We start from the raw sequence: 21,747 nt of genomic DNA on the forward strand, positions 1-21,747 counted from the left end.
AACCTGGGAGGCAGAGGTTGCAGTGAGCCGAGATCACGCCACTGCACTCCAGCCTGGGCAACACAGCCACACTCCATTTGAAAAAAAAAAAGTATATATATATATATACACACACACACACTCACACTCTCTCTAGTGGGCTGAATGGTGTCCCCAAAAGCTATGTCTGCCTGGCACCTCACTTCCACCTTCTTGGAATAAGGGTCTCTGCAAATGGAATTAGTTAAGGATCTGCAGATGAGATTCTCCTGGATCAGGCTGGAGCCCAGTCCAATGATGAGTGCCCTTGTGAGGCAGAAGAGGAGAGAGACACGTGCCGGAGGAGGCCACGTGAGGGCAGAGGCTGAGGGTTGCGAGTAAGGCCACCACGAGCCTGGGAACACCGAGGATGCTAGCAGCCGCCCACAGCTGGAGAGGGGACGGATGGAGGATTCTCTAAAGCCTTTCCTGTGGGGGCGTGACTCCTTGATTTTGGACTCAGGGACTGCAGGACCGTGAGAAAAGAAGTGAGTGTTAAGTCCACCTAGTTAGTGGTCATTCATTACTGCAGCCGGGACACTTACACGAACCCCACACCTCAAATCCTCCCTGTCCCACAGCCCCAGGCGCAGACCTGGGCAGTGGGGCCCCCGTGTGCCCGTCCCCCGGCTGGTCAGGCTCAACTGAGAGCTCCTCGACCTCCCGCCTGTCCCGGCCACCCTTAGGAGTCTGAGTAGCTGGACCTGACCGTGGCCGGGACACCACTTCCTTTATTGCTTTGGGTTCCTCTTTTTCTTTCTTTAGAATTTTTTTAAATGAAAAATGGGGCTAAGGGAAGACTCGGTCTAAAGATAAAGAGAGGGGTCACCTGTCAGGGCTGGATCCAGAATGTTCTCTGGCTTTCCAGGCTGCTCTGATCGCAGACCTCCTGTCTTTAACAATCCAGCCTGGGTCTGATCTGATGAAATGCACTTTCCAGGGAATGGGGCTGGCTTGGGCTCTGCAGAAGCTTCCCTCTTCCATCCTGACATCAACAGAAAAGCCCATTAAAATAATTGCAGGGAGAGACTGTTACCGAAGTTTCCTCCCCTTGAGCTGTTTGAGCTCTTCTTTGACCTTAATGGTTTTTAAAACCCTGCCAATCCTTGCCTTGTCCCCGTGGACGCGTTCAGCCAGGGGCTTGGGAAGCTGGTGCTCACTGGGCTGGGTCATGCCGGCTCTCCGTGTGCACATGTGTGGGTCTGGCCTGGGTGTTGACCTGCTCCTGGGCCAGGGCCCACGAGAGCCTCAGTCCTGATGGTCACCATCTACGAGGCCTGGCCGTGTGCTCTCTGACCCCAGTCCTCCAGGCACTGGCCAGGGGCCCCCTCAGCACACATGTCATAGTTGGTCCCTCCCTGCCCATGGCCCTTCAGAGGCCCCCAGCTGGTCTTGGGAGGAGGTCTGTGTGGGCCAGCTTTCAGTGCAGCCCCCGCCCTTTGCTCCAGACTTGGGTGCACCCCAATCCCACCCCAGGCCTCCAATGCAGTCTCCCAAGTACCTCCAACCTGTATTACTCTCCTGCTCACCCTTCAAAGTTCAGCTCACTGTCACCTCCTCCAGGAAGCCCTCCCTGACCACATTGGAGTCTCTATGGAGGCTCTTAGCACCGCTCCTGCCCCCTGCAGGGCTGCGTGACAGTTCCACCCAGTGGCAATGGTGATGGCCAGTCAATGCCTGTCTGAGCCACTGAGCTTCCTGGGGGCAGGGCTGGGTCCACCTCCCTCCCTCCCAGGGGCTCAAGGAAGGCGGCTACCAGAGTGAGTGAAAGTGGAAGCCTCTCCTGACTCTGGTCTCAGCATCCTTACTAGGAATTCAGAGCCAGGGTCACAGCCACAGGCAGGGGCCTTACTCAGGCCCTGTGGGGTGCACAGCCTCCAGCCTGGGACAGGCACCCAGCTCTCAGAACAGCCCCAAAGTACAAACCCCAGCTGCGCGGCAGTGTCTCACCATCATCTGCAGGCTGGACAGAGCTTGGCCCACGTGGAGGGATGGGCAGGGCGGCTCCTACCTGGGCCTCGCCCTGCTCCATTCCCTGGGCTTTCCTTTCAGGGTGTGGCTAGGTCTGCACCAGTGGTCATCACGTGGGCTCATCTGCCCCTGGAGGTGTCCCAGGCGGGCCCAGCCGCTGGTTCTAGGCTGCACCTCCTCCCTCCCATCCTCCCTCTATGCCAGCCCCAGAGGCACACACAGCAGCAAATGGAGCTTGTGCTCCAGGCCCCGGGGGCCTCACAGCTGTCCACGTCTGCATTTTCTATTTTTTGTCTCAAAGGAGGAGGCCCCCAGGCATGTAAGCCTCAGGGTCTACAAAATGTGGCTCCTCCTGTGTCCCCAACTTCTAGTGTCATCAGGGTTGAGATGCAGGACATCGCCCCACACAGGACACAGACTCAGCCAGGTTCGCAGCAATAAATCCCCTGGAGGAGGCTGAGGTCAGAGCTCCCAGTGCCTCTGCTCGGAGGGTTGGGAATCTGCATTTCTGTGATGCACCCTCCCCCCTCAACACACACAAACCCTCCCCAGGTAATGCTGCAGGTCTGGGAACTGCACAGGTGGGGGCACCCCTACGGGTTCCACCTGTCCTGAACGTGGCCCCCGCTGAGCCGTGCCCACTTTTCTTCCTGGACGGGAGTCCCTGGCTGTGCTCAGGCAGGTCTATCAGCCTTCTAGCCCCTGGGGGTCAGACGCCATTTGTCTGTTTTGGGGGACGCGGTTCAGCCCGTCACGTGTGTGTCCCCACCTTGCAGAGCTGAAAGGTCTTCCTGCAGTGAGAGAAACACACAGTTTAAAACATGGAAAGTCGTGCCGGGCGCGGTGGCTCAAGCCTGTCATCCCAGCACTTTGGGAGGCTGAGACGGGCGGATCATGAGGTCAGGAGATCGAGACCATCCTGGCTAACACCGTGAAACCCCGTCTCTACTAAAAAAAATACAAAAAACTAGCCGGGCGAGGTGGCAGGCGCCTGTAGTCCCAGCTACTCGGGAAGCTGAGGCAGGAGAATGGTGTGAACCTGGGAGGCAGAGCTTGCAGTGAGCTGAGATCCGGCCACTGCACTCCAGCCTGGGCCACAGAGCGAGACTCCATCTAAAACAAAAAACAAAAAACAAAAAAACAAAAAACAAAAAAACATGGAAAGTCCACCTGCCTTCTGGCTGCAGCCGCCTGGTGGCCTGATTTGCCGCATGGGGGCCGTGAGCCCCTAGGTTTGAGACCCTGAGGCCCCCGGTGTGAGACTGGGCGTGTCCCCTCCTTTCCATGGCCTTGTTCCTCTCATCTGTGAAATGGGTGGTGGGGGGACTCCACCCTCCCACCACGCTCCCCCAGTCTGGCTCCCATCCTGCCACGTTGGAGCTACCCACTCCGTGGTCTCTGTCAGTCTGTAAATACGACCAGCCCCTCCATCTCCAGCCTGGCCTCTGCACTCCTGTGTGGCCAGTGTGCCCTGCAATGGGTGTGGACAGGGAGACAGGTAGCTGGGGGTGGTAAGGGATAGGAGCTTGAGTCCAGAGGACCTTCTGAGACCGCCTGAGAAGCCTCAAGAGGGACCCCAGGCAGAGCCTGTTTCTGTTCAATGATGTCACTCCCCTTTAAAAATGTAAGGCCGGGTGCAGTGGCTCACGCTTATAAACCCAGCATTTTGGGAGGCTGAAGTGGGAGGGTCTATTGAGACCAGCCTGGGCAACATCGCGAGATCCTCTCTCTACAAAAAATGCAAATATTAGCCGGGCACAGTGGCACATGCCGGCAGTCCTTCTGTCCATTACATAAAATGTCTCCCTGGGAGACACCAGGACATTGACCACACCAAGGCTGGCCGGCCGGTGCCCCCAGGGCTGAGGACTCAGTGCAAGAAAACTCAAGGCCAGGCTTTTTAAAGGATGTAGACACGGGTGTGGTGCCCTGAGCTGTCCAGTGTGGTCTGGATTCTTGACGCCACTTCCCCAGGGCCCCAGGCGAGTAGCTCAAGTCTGGCCTTGAGTTTTCTCATCTGCAAAATGGGGGTCTTACATTCCTCATGGAGTGGGGGAAGGGTCAAATGGCAAATGTGTGTGGAGGGTCAGAGCACAGCCAAGCTGCCCACCAGGGCTCTGCAGAGGGGCTGCGGGGCCGTCTCCTGCAGCCCTGTGACACTCAGTACACGGCCAAGGAGGAGCAGTGAATGTTATGATTCCTACCAAAGCCAAAGGCTGACTCGTCTGCTCTCAGCCTCATCGGTGGGGACCCAATGGATGAGGGCTTTTCTGGGACATAGATGCTGAGTTCTCGTCCATGACGCCCCATGCTTCATCTCATTCCCGCGTATTGATCATTATTGAGACACGTTCGTCTCAGGCTGCAGGCATTAATAATGCATGAAAAGAGTGAGTGTACACCAGCCAGCCGCCTGGGAAGGGCAGGCATTACACAAAGGGGAATCCATCTGCATTTGCTTCTTCCTGAACTCTGGCTCTCGTCCGCCAGCTTCTCTCCGAGGTAACTACAGTGATGGGCTCTGCCCTGAGGACGCCTGGTCCCCTGAGGCCCCTGCTCACAGCCAGGAGGACGCAGACAGAGTGTCTGCACTGGGGCAGGCCGGGCTTCGGGAGCTTGCAGCAGGGATCCAACTCAACTCGGGGTACTCGGAGGCTTCAGGGAGAGGTGTCCTCACGGAGAGGGGAATGAGCCGGGGGAGGGACAAAGGCTGCCTGAAAAGAGTTCCTCCAGGAGCAGGAAGGGCCAGAGGCCTGCATGGCCAGCCGATTCCATGAGGCCAGCCTTTCGTCACCATTGAGGACCCCACAGAGGCTGAAGTTCCTGTGCTGAGATGGCCTCTGAGGTTTCGTGTAGCTTTCTGAGCACTCGCATTGATCAGCAGAGCGCCCAGGACGTGGAAACGCCCCAGATATGCATCCCTGTAAGAGTCTGGAGGGGCACAGCCAGAAACCAACGCCCTCGGGGAGGGTGTCAGTTGGTGGCGAATGGGGCCACAGGGCCCCTCAGTGCCCCTTCGGCCCGGGCTCTGTGTAGCCCGAGGAACACAGGAAGTGTGAGATGCGAGGCCAGGCATCACCAGAGCGTTCATTTCCCACCCGGGAAGCCACTGTCCTGCCCTCGGGGAAAGAGACACAAACAAGATCAGGAAGCAAAGGCTGCTGGGGCGTCCGAGCCTACTCCTCACTCCAGGATGCTCCCCGGGTTCCAGAACCTTCCCCGTCAGGAGGCAGGGGCAGCCTTGCCTGCCTGGCTGCCCTGCCCTTGGCCTTTACCCCTGTGGTGGCTCCTCCTGGGGCAGCCACTGATGTTGGTCCAGGCCAGTGCCAGGAGCAAAACGCCCCCGGCTTCTCGTGTGCCTCCCTCCAGAAGGCTGGCTGGGCCCCAGAATTCACCCTGAGCCTCAGCAGTGAGCCCAGTACCATGGGGCAGAGCCTGCCAGGCAAGTGGGCCTAGAGTGCAGGAGAGGCTGGAGCCGTGGGGAGGATGGGCTCTGCCCCTTGCTTAAATGAAGCCCCCCAGATGGGGAGCAAAGAGGAGGGGGCCGTGGAAAGGGAGCTGCCCAGTGGTTGTCAGGGGCCGGGGACCCCATATTGCCCAGGGCCAAATGGAAGACATTTGTGCTGTAACCACAGCACTTCCCAGGGTCGTGCCTGCCGAGGGATGCACGTGGGTGCAGAGAGGAGAGCAGGCCAGGGCTGGGCCTCACAGGGCCTCGGCGACTGTGGAGCTGCAGCTGATGGCCACAGATTCAGTGACTGAGAGCTACAGACTGTCCTTTCACAGTCCGAGAGGTCAGAGGTCAGACGTGGCTCTCACGGGGCTAAAATCCAGGCATCTGCAGGGCTGGCTCCTAAAGTCCCCAGGGAGAATCTGGCTCCAGCCTTTCCAGATCCTGAAAAAGCCCCATGGGGAACTTGTTCAGATGCAGATTCTCTGGGCTACCCCAGACCCCCTGAATCAGAAAACCCTGGTACGTGGCCTGGCCCCTGCGTTTCAGCACGTTCTCTAAAGGGGTTCTGATGCGCGCCCGGGTCTCGCGGAGGGACCCTTTGATCAGTGTGGTCACCTCGGCTCCCTTCTGGTGACTGCTGGAGTGGTATTTTCTAGAATATCACTGTTCCTTTCCCTATAAATCTCTGAATTATTTTCTCAGTGGTTACCCAGGGGATCTCGTGAACATGCTGACAGGTGATAGTCTGACGTGGATGCACACGTCGCATCTGCATACAGCGCCCAGCAGCCCGCGTGTCAGCGCTCCCTTTGGGGAAGGATGGGGTGGGAGTCGGTCCCACCATATGCACACACTGCGGGGCTGCACGCCCTGCTTCCTGGAGACTCAGATTTGAAACTGGGCAGAGGGTCAGGACTTCGGGGGGGATCGGAGGCCACTCCCAGCCTCCGGATCACCCACCCTTCTTTTCGTTGTATAAATTCGGCTGCACCCCTGTTGCGACCCTTGTGTGTCTAGGAATGCCCTGCCCTGTCCTGTTGACCCCCAGCTGTCTGCAGGGGGCCCTGGCTGTCCTCTGACCTTACTTCCCATTGATAATGGGTCCTACCCGGCTTCTGGTGGTGAAATGTTCTCAGCTGGCCTCTGATTTCGGCTCCTACTGTCCCGTTGCTATCAGGGAGGCGGTTCAGGAGCTCCAGCTCCTCCTGCCAGCCCTGCCCCTCCCTGGGCTGCCCCTCAGCTCTGTGCCCTCACCTGTGCCTCCCGGCGGTGCCAGCCATACATGGCTACCTTCCTCCAGCCGCACACCTGCACCGTGGGGCCGTAGTGTTGACTCAGGCCACCCCCTCCCCAGAGCTTCCGAGAGCCTCCCTGGCGGACCAGCAGGCACCCGTGGTCCCACGGAGTTTTTGCCAGGGTAATAACGCCTGGGTCTCGGCAGAGCAAGTTCGTGTTGATCCACTCCCCGTTTCTACTTCTTGTGCTTGGATCCAGCAGCCTAGGGATGGATCCTGAGCGCCCTCCTGGCCCCTGTTGGCCAAATCCTGCTGGGAACGCTGACCAGAGCCAGCCTGGTGCCTCCCTGGGGTGTGCAGGGATCTGCCCTTGTGATTGGTTTGGTGTCAGGAGGGGAGCCGGGAGATCCTGGGAGGCAGGGCTCAAGTGGGGAAGTCTCTGCAGGGGTCTTCCAGCAGGAAGGGCTGCTTGGCCACTGCCAAGGGGGCGAAGGTCACCACTGCAGGCCCTGGAGGGAAGGTCAGACCCTCAGCTCTGTCTGCCCCGGTCCCTCCTCCCTTAGTCTCCAGTCCTGTTCTTTCTTGTCCGGCTCTGGCCTCAGCACGGTACGCTGCCCTGCTGAGTCCGGCCTTCTGGCTCCTGCCCTCCCTCTGCCCCTGGCTACAGGAGGTGGGGGTTTCCCGAAATGCTGCCAGGGAAGCCCCTTGGCTCTTACACTTCACCCTGAATCACCCTAGACTGTCGTTGTCTCTTGGATGAGGCAGTGGCCTCCACAGAGTCTCCTGTAGCCACAGTCTTCCCAGCTCTCTGGCCCCTTGGACCCTTCAAGAATCAGCAGAGCACCCCCCCGCCCGCCAGGCTCGCAGTCTCCGTGGGGATGGCCACCAGGGGCTGTCTGCACCCCGGTCACCCATGCTGGGGTCCTCCTGGGCTGCTGGAGCCTTCTCTCCAGATCCGTGGCTCCTTGTTGCACGCCTGCTTGGGGGGCCTGCTGGAGATGAACCTGGAAGGAGGGAGGAAGGCAGGGCTGGGCAGGGAGAGGCTGGCGTGGATCTTCACAGATGGAATTATGAGGCCATCCTGGATTATCCGGGTGTTCTGAGAATGGAAGAGGCCACATGGTGACAGAGGCAGAGACGAGAGTGAGGCAGCCACAAGCCACGCCAGGAGCCCCCGGAAGCTGGGAGACAGGAAGGAGTCTCCCCCTGAGCCTCTGGACGGAGCACAGCCCTGCTGACACTGGGTGGAACCTCCAGCCTCCAGAACTGTGAGAAGGAACGTTTCTGTGTCAGGTCACCCAGCGTGTGGTCACGTGGGTGACCGCTGCAGGAGGCTTGTGCCCTCACCACCCAGACAGACCGAGCCTCACTGGGCTGGTACCTGCTGCCCAGAGAAGATGGGCCTGGTGCACCGGGCTGTGTCGGCCTTATGCCTGGCCCCAGGAGAGATGTCGCCGTGACCGCCTGTGTGCCGTCAAGATGAGGAAGAATCCACAGGGACGTGGGCTCTCTGAGATGCATCTGGGATCACTGCGATGGAGGGTGGCGCTCGGGCCTGGGACCCGCCTGCGACCCACCTGGCTGCATCTGACTCAGAAAGGGCCCGTGGAGATTTCAGGCGCTCCAGTGACCTGGGGGCAGGTGTCTAGTCTCCTCTGGACCCTGGCCAGCCAGTGGTCTTGTGGCTTGGTAAGAAGAGGGAGTCCCATTGTCAGGGGAAATCCTGCCCCCAGCCCTGGGGTAGGCTTGGAGGCTCGGGTCAGTTCAACTTGGAAGGGGAGGTCCAGGCTACATCGAGCTGACCCCCTGGACACCTGAAGATGGGGACGTGGGCAGGGCCAGAGCCACCATCCCGCAGCTGTGAGACCCCCGTGGGGCTCAGAACCACCTGGGCTGCCAAGGTGGAGTCTTTGTGCCTTCATCTCCTCGTTTGTCAAAGAGGAGTGATGCTCAGGGTTGTCACGGGTGTGGAACAGGCCCTCTGGAAAGCTGGGGGCTGTCACCCGGGCCCAGCTATCACCTGAGATGTGCGGAAGACCCCTGACCTCCAGCTTTCCTGCTGGAGGGGAGTGGCTGAGGGCCAGTGAGAGGTGAGCAGTGACTCCAGGCCTCATCAGGAGCCGCCTCCTGACCTCTTGGCTCCCCCGTCAGCTCAGCTGAGATGCCCTCTCTTCCAGGCAACACTCCGTGACTTCACAGTAGTGCTCACCTGGCTGCTCTGCTCACCTGCTCCTCTGGCTCTCCCCAGCCTGGGGGTGATCCTCCAGGACAGGGGCCCCTCCGGGTGACCTCTGTCCACCCAGCATCAACCTCCTCCCTCCAGAATGTCCTGGTCAACCTTTGGCTCTCTGCAGCCCCCACTGCAGCCCCCACTGCAGCCCCATCCTCACAGCACACTTCTGTGCTCACCGGGGCCCCTGGGGCACCAGCCGGCACAGTAAGGGCTCAACAGTGTCGGATAAAGGCTGGGTGGATGGGAGGGGTCCAAGGAGAAGCCCCAGGCCCGTTCTGGCCCCTGGGTCATCAGCATAGGTGGCAGCTGGGAACGCAGGGGCCACGTGCTATGAGGACCTGAGATGGAGGCTCTGGGACTCGCATCTTTCAGTGGACCTGAGCCAAGGAGCTGTCACTCAACAAGGAGCCGTCAGTGGTGGGGAATACCACGTTCTGACCTGGGCCAGGGTGTGGGGGGCGGGGACACCACTGTGGGGATGTAGGCTGCGGGATCTCGTGGCCCCTCCTACAGCAGACGGGGAGAGCCAAGCACCATGGGAGTGATGCTGGCAGGGCAGGAGCCCTCAGCTCAGGAGTTGAGGAGGAGGAGGGGGGCTGCGTGCCTCGAGCGTGTGGCTGGGCCGGTTCTCCTTGCGTGTGGGTGAGTGGACATGGCGGGGGGACGGCGAGGATGGGAAGTTGGCTTCTAGCAGAGTCGCCATCCAGCAGGAGAGAGGGGCTGTCAGGCAAGGTACAGGCTGAGAACTCTGGAGTTTGCCCTTTCGGTGCTTCTCCAAGTGAGGTCCCTGCACCAGCAGGGGCCAGCACCTCACCTGGGAGACAGAAGTGCAGATTCCCAGGCCCCACCCAGACCTGGGGAATCAGACACTCCGGGAGTGGGTCAGGCTGTCTGGGTTTTATCCCATCCTACAAAGACCCTATTTCCAAATAGTCATATTCCCAGGTCCAGGATGAACGACTATTTTGGGGGGGACACCACTTAATCCAGTGCAGCTGCTGACGGTAGGACTAGGAGTCCCCGCAGGCCCCACCTGCTCCTCCATCGTGTGTATCTGTGGCCTCGTCTTCTGTCGGCTACCATCTCTGTCCTCAGTACCGTCCACCGCAGAGGTGGCCTGGGCAGTGAATCCTGCCGGCACCCACTCCACTTCCAGGTTGGAGGAGCCCAGGCATCTGGCTCAGCCGGCCTGTGGTCAGCAGTGGCCCAGGAACCGTGCCTTTTCTTGGCACTTGCCTCTGAGTCAGAGCAGGTCATGGGAGCCTCACATGCAGGGCCAGGCAGGGCAAGAAAGATCACGGCCTGTTCCTCTGGGGAAGGTTGCAAGAAAGGCAGGATCTGTGACGTGACCAGGTGGAGGCGCCACAGAGCCACGGTGCAGGTGTAGGGGGCCCCGGGTGAGCTCAGATGCCCTCCCCGCCTGTGTCACCGCGGCCTGACCCTCTAGAGGTGGGAGCCACAGGCATCAGGAGCCATTGCCCCTTGGAGAACTGGGCGCCCAGCCGAGGCCTGGTGTCTCATAATGAACCTCTGCAGTGCATTTGGGAGTCTCCTCCTTCGTGCGATGCGCTTGTCTGGATTCGTTTTATTTTAGTGTTGGCACCACATCGTCTTTTTATATATGTGTGAACGTACATATGTAAATATACGTATGATGTTGGTGAGTTAATGTTGGTGGTATTTTTACTACGCAAAGATGTGAGAACCAAATACGGGCCCCTCCGGGGAGTTTCCCATTTGGTCCCTTGTGCCGCATGTGGTGGTCGAGGTCTGAACAGCCGGGGAGGGAGGTGCAAGACCCCATCCTCTTCAGGAGCTTACGGGAGTGGGAGCCGTTCACGAAAATCACCCAGCACAGGAGGCAGGTGCATGCGGTCGTGATGGTTCCAGAAGGTCACGTGCATGCGGTCGTGATGGTTCCGGAAGGTCAGGTGCATGCGGTCGTGATGGTTCCGGAAGGTCACGTGCATGCGGTCGTGATGGTTCCGGAAGGTCACGTGCATGCGGTCGTGATGGTTCTGGAAGGTCAGGTGCATAGGGTTGTGATGGTTCTGGAAGGTCAGGTGCATGCAGTCATAGTTCTGGAAGGTATCCCCAGGGCAGGAGATGTTTTCCTACTTTCCTTGGCTTCCGGGGAGCTCGGAGCCTGCTTTCCTTCGGGTCCTGGGCTGATTCTCGGGCAGGAGCTGGGAGTGGGCTGTCCTGGGTGCTGCAGCATGGCTGAGCCTCGGCTTCTCTGTCCAGGGCCAGCTGTGTTCAGACTGCACATCTTTAGTTTTGGGGCATCGGAAATCCTCCTGGAATCTGATGAAAGCCGTGGACTCTCTGCTTGTTGGCAGGGGATCATGCAGAAAATTTTGAGTACAGTTTCAGGGGATGTACAGACCACCCAAAGGCCTGGGATCAGAGCCCCCACAAGACAGCGGTGTGCTCTCTGGGCCAGCGTTTGGGGCACTCTCTGGCTCTTGGAGCCCTGATGGGGCATTCTCAGCAGCTTGCTTCGTTTCCTGGACACATGTTCCTGGCTGTGGTTTATATTACTCCTTGTATGTAAATGTCATAGGTTTATTTTCTTCTAGTAAAATTGTTCCTAGTTAGCACAGTGGAATTTTGAAAAAAGAACGCCGTCTTTCATGAACAGTGTGTGGATTCCAGGTTTAGCCCATGGACTTGGAGTGACAGGTATATGGCAAAGATGGGGGGTCAGGCTGCATAGAAGGTGTTTGCGCCCTCCAGGTGCATGTGTTAATCCTCTCCCCCAGGGCAATGGTGCTAGGATGTGGGGCCTTTGGGAGGTGACGGGGCTGAGGCCGGAGCCTCATAGTGGGGATTAGTGCCCTGAGGAAAGAGGCCTCAGGGAGCACGCTTGCCCCTTCTACCACATGAGGACCCAGCAGGAAGGTGCTGTCCAGGACCCAGAAAGTGGGTCCTCTGCAGACACCAAATCTGCTGGCAGCTTCATCTTGTACTTCCAGCCTCCAGAGCTGGGAGAAAAGCAATGTCTGCTATTCATGAGCCGCCCAAGCTGCAGTGCTTTTTTCCAGCCCGAACAGGCTAAGTCAGGAACCGTGAGCAGGAGACCTCCCAGGGAGTCGCTCGGAGGGGGATTGGTCGTGGGGGAATGGGTCATTGTGCCTCAGTTTCCCCAGTGTCAGGGAAGTGGTGCCCACGGCACTGGCAGGCCCCCTCTGGAGCCAGCACACCAGGTAGGAAGAAATGCAAGCCCCACACCTTTGAAATGCACAGAACCCCAGGTTCTGCCTTCGGGGCATCCATCTAGTCCCTCGTTTTACAAAGGGCGGGCAGGTCCCCCGCAGGACTCAACAGAGACACAGGGAGAGGCCAGAGGGGCCATGTGCCTGGCCGCCCACAGGTACCGTGGCTCCTTCATGCCACGGTACCTGTGGCATGTCATCTTTTGGCTGGGTAAGGGAACTGCCCACCTGCCCGAGCCCTGGGTCCCAAGTCAGAGGTGCTGGGATTACTGGGCAGGGAGGTGGTCCCGTGACCCACACCGGGGCAGTGGCAGGAAGCATAGACACACACAGCACAGCAGCCTGGCACCGTGTCCACCCTGTGGGTGGGTCTTCTGGGCTTGGACTCTTTCTGTCCATGTGCTGATGTTTGATGATAATTAGAACAGAAGCATTTTGGTTTTTTCTTTGTTTCCTTTTTTTTTTTTTTTTTTGAGATGGAGTCTTGTTCTGTCGCCCAGGCTGGAGTGCAGTGGTGTGATCTCCGCTCACTGCAACCTCTGCCTTCCGGATTCAAGCAATTCTCCTTCCTCAGACTCCTGAGTAGCTGGGACTACAGGCATGCGCCACAACGCCCTGCTAATTTTTGTAATTTTTAGTAGACACGGAGTTTCACTAAATTGCTCAGGCTGGTCTTGAACCTCTGACCTCGTGATCCGCCCGCCTCAGCCTCCCAAAGTGCTGGGATTACAGGCGTGAGCCACCAGGCCCCGCCCAGGGGTGTTTTCAAGCACGTCCTGTGCGCTGAGCCTGGTTGGTTGGTGCTCAGCGATGTTCATTGAATGAATGAATGAACGAACGAACGAACGAACAAGATCCAGAGGTCTGAGGGCAAACACGGGGCGCCGGCATCTTGTCTTAGCCCAGCCCGTTGTTGGGGGGTTGGTGCAGGACCTCGACCCAGACCCCCGTCAGCTGTGCCTCCTGCCCCCCTCACTCTCCTCCCTGTCTCCCTCAGGACATCCCACTCTCGGGCAAAGGCCGAGGCAGCCCTCACAGCGGCTCAGAAAGCCCAGGAGGAGGCGCGGATCGCCAGGATCACTGCCAAAGAGTTCTCCCCTTCCTTCCAGCACCGGGAAAACGGTAAGTCTTGCCCGGCCTGACACTGGCATCATGGGGAGAGGGGTGCGTGGATGGCTGGGCAGTCCTGGCAGCAGATGCATCCTCCAGGGCTGGCAGGCTCAGGTGGGCTCGGCCCCAGCTGCTCCCCTGCCTGGTGTCCGCCTCTCCCCCCGGAAGGTGCCTGTTTGTGCTGAGGCCTGGCCCGGCTCCCCTGGACGCAGGTCGTGTGTCTCGGCAGGTCTCTCCCGTCCCCACAGCTGCGTCCTTGTGGCACCACATGTCGCTTGCCGGCTGTCCCTGACGGTGAATGCCCACCTGCCCAGCCTGTACTGTCTGCCTGCCCGCCCTCCCCCAGTGTTGTTCTGGAACCTTCTTCATCACGATGGAACTATCCTGTCTGCTGGGTCCAGTGTGGCAGCCACTAGCTGGGTGTGTCTGGGGTGCTGGCTCTTGACCTGCCTTTGATGTGAACTGACCTATGATTAAACACACCCGGTGGCTGCTGGGTTGGACAGCGTCACAAATGGCAGCTCCCGCTGTGCCCCTCGGAAAGAGCTGGAAGCTGCTGCTTGATTTAGGAACCTCGTCCTCCCTTCAAGGGGGGATCATGGGTGATACGGCCCAATGACAATGGTGGGGGCGCGGAGGGCGTGGGGTGGGTGACGAAGAGGCCGTAGCCAGCTGCCTCCCATCGCCTACCTCACCTGGAAGCTTCCTCTGCACCAGGAGGCCCCAGAGAATGGGGTTAGGATCATGTCCCCTCAACCCGAGCTCTGACTGGTGAGAGGCATTCGGATTAGGCTCTGCACGCTGGAGGTCTGCACCCTGACACCACAGCCTTGCATCTGCTTGCAGCGCCTGCTACTCTGGCCTCCAGGACAGGATGAGGAGCCCAGCCTGGGGGCTGCTGGGCTGGGCGCTCACCTGACTGGAACGCGAACCCCGGTCATCTCTAGAGGTGGCCATCCGCCGCCACTCCAAGGCCTTTCCTTCACCGGGCAAGGGCTGGGCTGGGCTCTGCAGAGCCTGCGGCTGCAGCTTGGACGTCAGGAGGATGAGCCCCTGCACCCCCACTGCCTCAGGCAGCTTCTGTTCCAGTGCATCCCCTCCACTCTCCTGGCCCCTCCAGACACGCGGACCCCAAAGTGTCCAAGTGGGAGGGCCGCAGGTCAAGTGCCCTGTGGTCAGTGGCATCCTCCATGGTCTTGCTATCAGGCCCTGACTTTCCTTCTCCCTGGTGCCCCTACTTGCCTCGCCCATGACCAGCTGCCTGGGCTGGGAGGTGGTGGGGCACACGCTTGGGGGCACACGTTTAGCGTGCACGTGCATGTGGGAGTGGGCGCGGTGCCGTGGGATGGATGAATGGAACAGGGATGCCGGAGAGGAAGCCAGTGCCGTCGGGGGCACCTGCTGGAACCCTGACTGGGCCACTCCCCGCAGAATGCACGTAGGACAGGATGGGATTCCTCGTACCAACCCTGGCCCGTGGTCGCCCCGGCTCCAGCCCGGCCCGCAGCTCACATTCCACCGCCTGTAGTCTGTTCCGTTTCCTCTCAGAGCCTCAGTTCTGTGTGTGAAAAGGGGACCGGACAGGGAACGCTGAAGCCTCCATCCTGTGCCAAATCCCCCAGAGACGCGTCCACCGGATGCTCCCAACGTGACTTACTTGGGAAGAGGGTCTGTGCAGGTGTCATTATGGAACAGACTTTGAGACAAGATCAGCCTGGATTGGGGTGAGCCCTAGATCCACGGCAGTGTCCTTAGAAGAGACAGAAGAGGAGGAGACGGGTGGATGGAGTGAGGTCAGAGATCGCCGGAGCCCCCGCAGCTGGAGGGCGGCTGGAGCAGACTCTTCATCGGAGACCCTGGAAGGAAGCAGCACTCCCAACGTCTGGGTCACGGCTTCTGGCCTCCAGAAGCGCGAGGATGCCTTTCGGGTGTTTCCACCCCCACCCCCAAGTGGCACTTTACTGCTCCAGTCCCAAGAAACGGGTGCAGCTCCCCCGCCCTGAGAATTCCAGTTAAGACTTTCTAGTCAGAGAGGCTTCCTGGAGGGCTCAGGTCCCTGCGGGAGGGGCCTTGGGCTGACCTTTTAAATCCTGAAGCTGCCTCCTCAGACAGTTCTTGTCCTCATGATGCAGGCGTGGGCGCCTGCGGGGCCGCTGCTGTCTGGCTGAGTTGGCCTCACCTCCAGCTGCCGCACCCTGGTCTGATTTGCTGCTTCCTTGGGTGACGCCCCCGGGGCCTTCTCTGAGCAGCATCTTCCCTGGAGGGAGCGTTTGGACCGTGTGTGTTTTACAAGTGCTGGGACTGGTGTGAGATGTGATCCAAGCATTTCCTGTTTCCACCTCGGATGCGTTCAGGATCAGCGTTCCCAGACCAGGCACCCTGGAGCCTTCTTGGCTGCTGGGGAGCGGTGGGGCCAGGGGAAGCTGTCCAGGTCCTTCCTCAATCGTCCTCACAGCCAGGAGCTGAGATCACCAACAACAGAAGACAGAACGGAGCCTCCAAGAGGGGAACAGTCTTGCCAGAGCGCTGGTGGTGGAATCGAGATTTAAAACAAGAATTTCAGCTGCAGAGAGCGGCTGGCTCCAGCCTCTTGCTCCCTGCCTGGGAGGACCCTGGCAGCCTCCCAGTCTGAGAGCTCTGATGGTCAGGGTTCTGCCCGAGGCCACGTGAAGGCAGGACCACAAAGGAGCCTGGCCACTGGTATCCAGTGCTCAGGCCACTCCTGGTGACACCCGCCCCTGCCCCAGAGGCAGGAGGACTGAGCGTCGGAGGCTGCAGGACACAGGCGGCTCGAAGGCACAGGAACGGAGCTGCAGGGGCTTCACGAGGACCCACCCTGCGTCTTCACCACGATGCTTCTAGGAACGTTACCTGCTCAGGAGCTCATTTTAGCTGAGGGTGCCCTCCTGCTGGGAGTCGAGGCCCCCTCTAGGGTGGGGTCTGCTGGGCCAGCCAGGCCTGATCTCGGCTGCAGTGGGTGGACAGCCTCATGTGAAAGACCGGGATGCCATGCGGGGGAGCCTTGATCCCAGCCTGCTAGGTCCATAGTGTCTAAGGCACAGGAATGCGGGCCCCTCGGAAGCCCCATCCCAGCCAAGGAGGAGGTGCAATGTGGGTGATCCGTGGGCATGATCGGGGGCCTCTGACGGGGCCAGGGCTGCCCTCCACATGGGACCCTCACAGGGAGACAGAGGTGGTGGGAGGGCCTGGGGCTGGGTGTCGGGTGGGTACATAGATGTCAGTGCAGTTCTACACGGACCCTCGCTGGCCCATTCCCTGCTCTGTTGGCAGGACAGCCAACCAGGCCAGCCCTGCTTCTAGGGAGTGACCACAGAGCAACAGTCATTGAGTGAGACCTTAGAATGGCCTGCCTACACCCCCGTGTGACGCGGACTCAGATTTGAGAGGGCTGGCCACCCACCCAGAGCCACACAGCTGCGCCCCAAGCCCCATGCCAGGGCCATGGTCTCGCTCTGCTCAGCCTTTCATCTTAGACCACCAAGCCTCAGGAGGACGCCGCAGCCCAGCCTCGTGTTAACACAGCATGCCCCGAATCTGCTTGCTAATGTCTCTTTTCAAATGGAGGGCCTATCCAGTGCCATACCGAGCGTTTCTGGCCACGCTGAGGGTAGCTGTGTCTCCCAGACCTCCTGCCCAAGGGTCAGACTCGGGGTACAGGCCAGGAGGATATCTCAGCATCAGAGACTCTAAGGTTGGGGGTGGCTCTTGGTGTCTGAGCTGGTCTCATGAGGTGACAGCCCCAGGCGGAGCCCTGAGACCTCCGTCCCCAGAGGGAAGGTACCCCAAACTCCCACGAGGCTCTGCGCCATTTCGGCTCCGGCAGGATAGGGATGTCGGGAGTCCCACGGTTCTGCGCTGAGCCTAGGACCCTACTTGAGATGAACATGTAACTGTGTTCCCTGGAGGGTAGGAAGCGCCGCATTCTTGGGTTTCTCCTAATGGAATACAGTGGGGCACGGCTCCCGTGTCCCTGCGTTGGCAGGAAATGAGATCCCAGTCATGTTCTTGGTTCTCAGCTCCTGCTGGGAGCTCCGGAGAAGTCTTGGGGCTAGTCCTACGATGCTGCCCCTCCCTATCCAGGCCTTGGGATTGGTGCTGCCACCGGCAGACGACGGGGGCACTGCTGGCTGCAGAGTTGGCCCCTGGGTCCTGCTGGGACCTCCTTCCCAGGAGCCCCCTGCCTCTGCAGCTCTTTGGAGACCAGGGGCTTCTTGACTCCCTGCAGGGGAAGAGGAGCCCGGCCCTAGGACTCGAAGCCCCATCAGCCTCTAAAGGTGGGGAGGGAAGCCGGCTCCTGGGCTGTCACGCTGGCCCCGGCATTGGCTGTTTCTCAGCAAGACTGTCCCAGCACCCCGAGACACAGCCCCAGGCGGTGTGGGTGTCAGCAGCCTTGCTGTGACAGCTCGGCCTCCCCAGGCAGGTGGTCAGCCAGGGTGAGGGGCTTCCTCTCACCCTCAGGACAGGCGAGTCAGGGTCGGTGGGATCTGAGTCCACACCCCAGCGTCCTCACACGCTTTCCGAGCCTTGGGTCTCCCTGGTGGCCTGGGAGCTGCTGTCCGCCCCTCCTGTCGTGCCTGAGCCCAGCCAGCCTCCCTCCAAGTGTCTGTGGGGTGGGGACCACGGGGGTCCCCCAGAGGGCTTTGGGAGCCACGGTCCCCGGTTCCCTTCCCCTTCCCCTGCCTGCAGCCTTTCGGTGAGTGGGAAGCACCTCTGCTGCCCAGAGTGTCCGCCTGGCGCCCTGGCCCCAGGACCCGCGGCCTTGCTGCAGAGCGTGCTGGGTAACACCCCCGGTGTCCTCTTGTTTCCCCACACAGGGCTGGAGTACCAGAGGCCCAAGCGTCAGACCTCCTGTGATGACATCGAGGTGCTGTCCACCGGGACACCCCTGCAGCAGGAGAGCCCCGAGCTGTACCGCAAGGGCACCACCCCCTCCGACCTGACCCCCGACGACAGCCCCCTGCAGAGCTTCCCCGCCAGCCCCGCGGCCACCCCGCCGCCTGCGCCCGCCGCCAGGAACAAGGTCGCCCACTTCTCGCGGCAGGTGTCAGTGGACGAGGAGCGGGGTGGGGACATCCAGATGCTCCTGGAGGGCCGGGCCGGGGACTGCGCCCGCAGCAGCTGGGGCGAGGAGCAGGCTGGGGGCTCCAGGGGCGTCCGCAGCGGTGCCCTGCGCGGCGGCCTGCCCGTGGACGACCTCCGCACCCGAGGTTCGGGCCGCAAGCAGCCCGGGAACCCCAAGCCGCGGGAGCGGCGGACGGAGTCGCCCCCGGTGTTCACGTGGACTTCCCACCACCGGGTCAGCAACCACAGCCCCGCGGGCGTCAGGCTGCTGGAGCTGCAGGAGGAGAAGCTGAGCAACTACCGGATGGAGATGAAGCCCCTGCTGAGGATGGAGACGCACCCCCAGAAAAGACGCTACGGCAAGGGCGGCGCCTGCCGGGGCTTGGGGGACGACCACCGCCCCGAGGACCGGGGCTTCGCGGTGCAGAGACTGCGGTCCAAGGCCCAGAACAAGGAGAACTTCAGGCCGGCCTCCGCCGCGGAGCCCGCGGTGCAGAAACTGGCGAGCCTGCGGCTGGGCGGGGCCGAGCCCCGGCTGCTGCGTTGGGACTTGACCTTCTCCCCGCCCCAGAAGTCCTTGCCTGTCGCTCTAGAGTCCGACGAGGAGAATGGGGATGAGCTCAAGTCCAGTACGGTGAGTGGGCGGCCACCGGGCTGATGCCAGTGGAGGCGACATCTGCCTCTCCGCTGACCTGGGGTTTCCTGAGTTTGCAGCTCGGTCGCTGCTCCCCTGTTCCTCTCCAGGGGTGGAGTGGGGCTGGGGTGCAGCTGGGAGCGGCAGCCCTCAGGTCACTGGGAGTTTATCTGGGAGGCTGGGACCATCCCCTGGGAAGCCAGGTGGGGGCAGGTATCACACCTTTTTCCGTGAGAGGGCTGCCCCCAGGCTGTCCAGAAAGCACAGGAACCTCCTGACCTAGGCAGCATGGGAGCCTGCACTCCCGCAACTTGCTCAACCCCAGCTGCTCAGCAGTCTGTGCCCTGGTCAGTGGCCTTGGGCCGTGAGATGACCACTTGAGTGTCCTGTGTCCTGGACAGGAACCCAGAGACCTAGAAATAGCTGGGGGCGGGGCTGGCCTGGGGCTGGGAGTCAGGTCAGACACCCCGGGGTGGGGGGTCTGCCAGTCCAGGTTTCTCTCGCCCATGGGGGTGTTGAGGTTGGGGCCAGCTCCCATGAGGCCCCCCTGAGCCTCACCCAGCACCCCTTGCCCCCATCCCCAGATTCACTCCGCCAGGGCAGGTGGCTTGGAGGGAAGAACAGTGTCCCCTGGGCGAGGCTCGGTGCAAGGCTGGGGGTCCTGGGCTAGGCTCAGTGTGAGGCTGGGGGTCCTGGTGCCTCACACAGGGCTGGCCCCCCCTTGAAGGGACCCTCACCGTGCGAATCCCACCCTGCTCCCATAGGGAATGAAGGGCTGTGGGATAGTGGCTACGTGGGATCTGTGCACGGCCAGGCCCTCACCCCAGCAGGGCTCTGCTCACCCACGGCTGCCCAGGCAGTGCTTGGTGCTGAAAAGAAGTGCTACAAGCCCGTTTGCCCCTTGGGTGTGAGGACACAGGGGGTTGTCTGCGTGGGGTGCTCAGGGCACGTGGGGTGGGCAGGGGGGCCATCGGTAGGTTTATTGTTGATACTGCAGCAGGCGTCGGTGTCTGTCCCTGTCTGTGACCTAGGGGAGCTGTGGTTTTCTTCTGCCAGTCCCACCCCCAGAGGAGTCAAAGCGTGACACCCCTTTGAAGGGGCACGTCCTGCCAGGTGGCAGTGCTCGTTTCTGCCTCTCCTTGGCACCACTGCAGTCGTTTGTCTGTCCTGCTGTCGGGTTCCTAAAGGGCCTCCCCCTTCCCCAAATGCCTACAGAGAACAGCCCCTGTGCTCCTGCTGGGACCAAAATACCAGCTCACACTTACAACCTGATTTTCCCCATCACAGCCGGAGACGTGTGCGTGGCTGTGCGCGCGCGGTTATTTTAGTAACAGCCAAGCAGTGGGCAGGGTGGGAGGTGTAGGGACGGGTTCTCTTTTTAGCCTGCTTAATACACTGGTACTTCTGGGTGCTTTTAAATGAACCTCTCTGGGGTCAATGCACAAGCTGGGGACAGGTGCCAAGCTGGCATTGGGGGTGAGTTCGCTGTGGGACACCCAGGGTGCTACATGCTGCCCTGGTCCTGCCTGGTCTCCAGCCGGGGCTGGTCTGGGAGGTCCCGTCAGCCGCAGCATCGCATCCCATCCGCCCTGGAGGAAGCCAGCGGAGCTCCTTGGAGGCGGCTGCCCTGAGGTACCTGGTGCTGGTGCAAACAAGGTTTCCCTCCCATCTCCCTCCCCACACCTTCGGAGCTGTGTTTCCTGCCAGGTCTGGGAGGGGAGATGGGGCGGAGAGGCGTGGTCACTCCTAAGCACTGTTCCAGGCCCCATCCGTGGGAAGCAGGAAGGGCCTGTGCCAGCCGGCATCCATGTCGGGACAGGTGTCAGGGCAGTTGGGTGCCAGGCTGGGCTGGGTGCCTTCAGTGTCACCCCTCACGGGGGTGCAGCTCTCGGCAGTGTCTCCCTGGGCCACCAGCAGGGGCTGGGGGGCTGTCTTGTGGCCATCCCCCTCCATTCCCAGCCCCCCAACAGCCACGTGCTGCAGAGCTCACAGGCCAGAGGTCCTGGGTACCACTGGCTACAGATGGGCCTGGGATTCTGGCCTGCATAGGGCCCTGGCAATTCAGGGCAAAGTCCTGTGGGACAGAAGCACAGGTTCTCCCTACAGCTTTGCCGGTGACTGAACTCTGTGGTCCTGGCTGAGCTTCCCTCTTGGTGAAATGACAGCTATGACCTGCTGGTGGAGGTCCAAGGTAGGGGGATGGCTGGGTAGACAGGAGCCTCCCTCCTGCAGGCAGCCATGCCCTCGCCCACAGCGTGCATATCTGCTTCCCGGCCCAGAACATGGACAGGACAGTGGCAGAAGAGGTGCCACTGACCACCCCACTCCATCCTGCTCCCCCACTACAGGCCGACTAACACCCAGCCCTTCCTCCTAGCTGGGATGGTGGGGCTTTGCACGAGGGGTGGCATCAGTGGGCAGGGCTGGGCCCTTGGCTGTTCTCTGCCCCTCTGCGGGCTGGCCTGGCCCAACCAAGTTGTCACAGGGCCCAAGACTCACAGTGTATCTGCCCGAGGCCAGGATGCCATGTAAAGCTGGGCTCAGGCCGCTGCCCCTGGTGCAGAGGGCTCGGGCCAGCTTTCTCTGTGGTTGAGTGGAGGCCCTCGTTGTGTCCACACCTCCACTTCCATCTGTGCCTCAGGTCCCAGATGGGCTGGGAGGTTGTGGAGGGGGTTGGCTTGGTGCTGCTGCGGCTGCAGGTGCCTCCCTGGGCAGGACGTCACCCAGGGGTACAGTTTACAAAGCCCATTGCTGACTGGGGTTCAGCTTGTCTGTTGAGCAAACTTTTTTTCAAA

The 21,747-nt window shown here is 60.7% G+C and overlaps 1 protein-coding gene across 2 annotated transcripts in view; it reads left to right on the plus strand.

The window, feature by feature from the left end:
- The window catches only part of JPH3 (junctophilin 3), a 110,938-nt gene that overhangs the window by 84,450 nt on the left and 4,741 nt on the right, over positions 1-21,747 (plus strand). For both annotated transcript variants that reach the window (XR_003117052.1, XM_025370531.1), the window contains exons 3-4: positions 13,124-13,248; positions 18,072-18,952. Coding sequence is in view for 1 of the 2 variants with exons in the window: in XM_025370531.1 (XP_025226316.1) it covers positions 13,124-13,248; positions 18,072-18,952 (1,006 nt within the window). In the remaining variant the exon portion in view is untranslated. The remainder of the gene's footprint in view (positions 1-13,123; positions 13,249-18,071; positions 18,953-21,747) is intronic.

The sequence above is a fragment of the Theropithecus gelada genome, chromosome 20 (genome assembly GCF_003255815.1).
Source record: "Theropithecus gelada isolate Dixy chromosome 20, Tgel_1.0, whole genome shotgun sequence".
Taxonomy (NCBI): domain Eukaryota; kingdom Metazoa; phylum Chordata; class Mammalia; order Primates; family Cercopithecidae; genus Theropithecus; species Theropithecus gelada.